Source organism: Coenobita brevimanus, chromosome 37, assembly GCF_032717465.1.
Source record: "Coenobita brevimanus isolate Jiangsu-jjx chromosome 37, ASM3271746v2, whole genome shotgun sequence".
In the NCBI taxonomy this organism is placed as follows: Eukaryota; Metazoa; Arthropoda; class Malacostraca; order Decapoda; family Coenobitidae; genus Coenobita; species Coenobita brevimanus.
Window position 1 is genome coordinate 1,929,775 of NC_136990.1, and position 4,633 is coordinate 1,934,407.

At 44.1% G+C, this 4,633-nt stretch overlaps 1 protein-coding gene across 1 annotated transcript in view; it reads right to left on the reverse strand.

Moving 5' to 3' along the window:
- LOC145396390 (multifunctional procollagen lysine hydroxylase and glycosyltransferase LH3-like) overlaps positions 1-4,421 on the reverse strand; it is a 29,978-nt gene extending 25,557 nt beyond the window's left edge. The window contains exons 1-2 of the mRNA XM_080269782.1: positions 4,146-4,421; positions 2,480-2,659 (exon numbers count right to left, since the gene is read on the reverse strand). Of these exons, the coding sequence (XP_080125908.1) occupies positions 2,480-2,659; positions 4,146-4,421 (456 nt within the window). The remainder of the gene's footprint in view (positions 1-2,479; positions 2,660-4,145) is intronic.
- Between the last annotated feature and the right edge of the window lie 212 nt (positions 4,422-4,633).

Below are 4,633 nucleotides of genomic sequence, written 5' to 3' on the forward strand. Positions count from 1 at the left end.
TCTCAAGTTAATCCTGTGTGTGTGTGTGGGGTGGAAAGGGAGGCCTTCACGTGGTGGCACTGATATAACTGGGTGGTGGAGCTGCCTGGTTATACAAACGTCCCTCAACTCCCTCCCTATCCCCCAAAAGGACGATGGTGGACTGCAGGAGGAGGGCAACTTCAGCCTGCAGTCCACTGGGTTCACGTTACAGATGAACCTGGGACTACTACTACTACTACTACTACTACTATTACTGCCACTACTAATATTACCACTCTCTCTCCCTCTCTCTCTCTCTCTCTCTCTCTCTCTCATCAGGAAGGGGACATAGAGGGAGAGAGATACACTGATGCAGATATGGAGGGAAAAAAAAAACAAAAAACAAAAATAGCAACTTTAAAATTGTCCCTCCTTTATTACATAAGTTTTCTATGATACATGCCCATTTTCTTTTAATATTTTATGGGATAACAGTAATAAATGTGTCAAGATGAAGTGTAATGTGATTTTTCATGTATAATAGTCCAAAATTTATTCATATTATTATAGTGTACGCTCTGTTATATCAGGGACTTATAAATATTGCCAATTTTTCAATCAAGTCTCCATTTTATATCGATGGGTGAACAGAAAACGGAGAAGAATAGGGAAGACTTTGATTTTTATCCCATCTGCTTTACGAGCCATTAATGTGTACAGTTTTCGCCTTCTAAGTCCAAATTTTCCCCTTGAATATGTCCATCAGTGTCTATATTACATCCGGATATTTATTTATTCTTTTGGGTAAGCTGGGAAATTGGAATGCATGAGAAATCTATAGTTGAATCGCATTATTTCGAATTCAGGACTTAGGAACTTTGGGCCATTGCGATTTCGAAGCATTTGAGACTGAGGTGGTGGGGGCGTGTAGTTAGTTTTCTCTCTGCTTTCTGTCTCTCCGCGACGTGTTCTCTCTCTCTCTCTCTCTCTATCTATCTATCTATCTATCTCTTACTGTTGCTGCGTCTGTTTGTGTCTGTCTGTCTGTATGTCTGTCACTCTCTCCTTGATTCTGTGCCTGTCTGTCTGTCACTCTCTCATTGATTCTGTGTCTGTCTGTCTGTCTGTCTGTCACTCATTGATTCTGTGTCTGTCTGTCTGTCTGTCTGTCACTCTCTCATTGATTCTGTGTCTGTCTTTCACTCACTGATTCTGTGTCTGTCTGTCTGTCTGTCTGTCACTCTCTCATTGATTCTGTGTCTGTCTGTCTGTCTGTCTGTCTGTCATTGATTCTCTCTCTCTCTCTCTCTCTCTCTCTCTCTCTCTCAAGCGTTTTATCAGTGACAGAGATCGTATAGCGAAAGGTGCTACGAATCAAAAAGTGAATGTATAGCGATAAATAATAAACACGAAAATAAACCGCTACACTCTCACCGTACAGTGAAGTATTGTGCATTGTACTGTGAAGAATTGTGTACTGTACTTTGAAGCACATGTACAGTACTGTGAAGATTGGTGTACTGATAAATTAAGAGTGTAGCGAGAAGTGCTGACTACTGAATATATAGCGATGTGATGTGAAGATTAGCGAACACAAGATTATAGTAACGGAGCAGAAACAGGAATAAATCGGTAAGGAAGAGGTGTTAGGAAATATCATCTCAGAAATCAACTGGGTGTCTTCAGGTGCTAGGTAAGTGAAGTCAAGCTACGCTATCCCGCCCACACCAGCAGACAGTCAGCGTTATCAGTGTCTATCCTGCATCATTTCTTCATTTCCTACTCCCACTGCCACACCCACGCCCACACCAGCAGACAGTCAGCGTTATCAGTGTCTATCCTGCATCATTTCTTCATTTCCTACTCCCACTGCCACACCCACGCCCACACCAGCAGACAGTCAGCGTTATCAGTGTCTATCCTGCATCATTTCTTCATTTCCTACTCCCACTGCCACACCCACGCCCACACCAGCAGACAGTCAGCGTTATCAGTGTCTATCCTGCATCATTTATTCATTTCCTACCCCCACTGCCACACCCACGCCCACACCAGCAGACAGTCAGCGTTATCAGTGTCTATCCTGCATCATTTATTGGTTTCTTACTCCCACTGCCACATCCACGCCCACACCAGCAGACAGTCAGCGTTATCAGAGTCTATCCTGCATCATTTCTTCATTTCCTACTCCCACTGCCACACCCACGCCCACACCAGCAGACAGTCAGCGTTATCAGTGTCTATCCTGCATCATTTCTTCATTTCCTACTCCCACTGCCACACCCACGCCCACACCAGCAGACAGCGTTATCAGTGTCTATCCTGCATCATTTCTTCATTTCCTACTCCCACTGCCACACCCACGCCCACACCAGCAGACAGTCAGCGATAGTGTCTATCCTGCATCATTTCTTCATTTCCTACGCCCACTGCCACACCCACGCCCACACCAGCATTCATTTCTTCATTCCTACCCCCTCTCCCATAACCAAAAAAGCTCATCCTACATCATATATACCTCTCCTACTCCCACTGCCACACCCACGCCCACAGCAGCAGCATGAGCCGTCCCTGGAGCAGACACAACACTCCCAGACTCTCCCATCTGTCCTCTGTTTACGAACTCGCCTCGAACCTCTTTAGAATCCAATCCCTTTCCATCCTCAAAGGTGTTATAAATTCCAGGGTTATTTTCAGCCTGTAAACACGATCAAATACTCCTTTATTGCATAGTGGCCTTTGCATCTATAAATCTGTGTGTATATTAGGGATTTTTCAAAGGAGATTGGCTTTAGGGGTGAAATTTGTGTGTTACAGATGTGTGGGTGTTTTGAAGGACTTAATTATTGTTTATATTGTGTCTAGTGAATTGCTTTTTTTCTCCTCTCTCTTCCATCTCTCTCTCTCTCTCTCTCTCTCTCTCTCTCTCTCTCTCTCTCTCTAAGAATTGTGTTGAAGGGATACGGCCTCACGTGGTAGCAGTAATAAATCGCTGACGAAGAGGTGTTTAGCAGCCTCGCACACTCCACCAATATTACATGAGAGAGAGAGAGAGAGAGAGAGAGAGAGAGAGAGAGAGAGAGAGAGAAAGAGAGAGAGAGAGAGAGAGAGAGAGAGAGACAGACAGACAGACAGACAGACAGACAGACAGATAGACAAACAGGCACGCTGATAGATAGATAGATGGATAGATAGACAGATAGATAGATAGATAGATAGATAGAGAGAGAGAGAGAGAGAGAGATGGGGAAGAGAGAGATGTATTTGATTGGAGGGGTAACTTTGAAAATTTTCCCCTCTACCCATGCATACGTAATTCCAAAAAAATCATGAACTGGCCTAGAGAGTATATTATATAGGTGGCAGGGGCGTAGATTCAAAATTTCCTTTCTATATATATGATTTTTTTCAATTTTCGTGGAGAGAATGATGTTTTTTTGCAGAATATAAAGGAAAAAAAGTTTGTATTTACATATCCTCGTTTTCTCTCGTTGGTGCATCAAAGAAAACTTGAATTAGTGTAGTGTTAAGGGTAACTATGGTAAAAAATAATAAGTTTGTATATGTGTGTGTTTACCTTTAGTGCTTACTTTTCATGGTAGTTAAGAGGCATAGGAGTCAGTGCTCATAAAAGGTGCTTCTTCATCATTTTACAGTCACAAAACACTTTTCATATGAATTTTTAAAAGCATTCACACTCTCGTGACTACTTCATCCGTGAGGCTGCTCCTATGGTTCACTACTCTTGTTTTTAAAAAGTTATGTCCCAAGTGTGGTTCTGTGCCTGTGTTTAGCTAGCTTCAGGCTGCGTTCTCTGGTGTTTGGTTGGTTGTCTCTTGATCTTTAACCCCATCAGTATCGTGGAGTATCTTGTAGGCTATTTCTGGATCAGGTCGCCACGTATCCTCCTTTCCTCCAGTGGGGTGAGGGTAAAAAAGAGCCAGCCTTTCCCCGTAGGACAGTTCGGATAGCTTCGGGACTAGTTTAGTGGCTCTCCGTTGTACTTGTTCTACCTTGTTGCTGTCTCGACGGGTGTAAGGTGACCATGCTTGGACACAGTATTCCAGCTATGGGGTCTGATCGGAGATTTGTACAAGAAACGCCTCTGCATCCAGGAAGGTGTATGTTTTTCTTAACAGTCCCACCATGGAGTTCGCACTGTCTGCTGCCTTGGCGACTTATACTGTTGGCTTCAGGTTGGGGGTAACATACACGCCTAGGTCCTTCTCCAGTGTGGTGATTAGTGGAGTGTCACCCATATGGTGCTGGTACTCCGGATTTCCTCTCCCCAAATGCATGACCTTACACTCCTCGTTGAAATTCAGAAGCCATTTTCTGCTCCACTCCCGTAGTCTGGTGATGTCCTCCTCAAGAATCTCTCCATCTGCTGGGTTTCTGACTCTTCTGAGCAGCTTGGCATCGTCCGCAAAGAGCTTATTGCTTGAATGTACCGAGTCCATAAGGTCATTTATATACACTAGGAAGAGTATCGGTCCGAGCACACTGCCTTGGGGTACTCCACTCTAGACCCTTAGCCACTCTGAGTGTGAGTCCTTGATGACAACGTTGGACCCTAGTGCTCAGAAAGTTCTCAGTCCAGGCTATCACCAGAGATTGCCACAGCCCTTAGCTTGTTGAGTAAGTGAAGGGGCATGTGTGTGTGTGTGTGTGT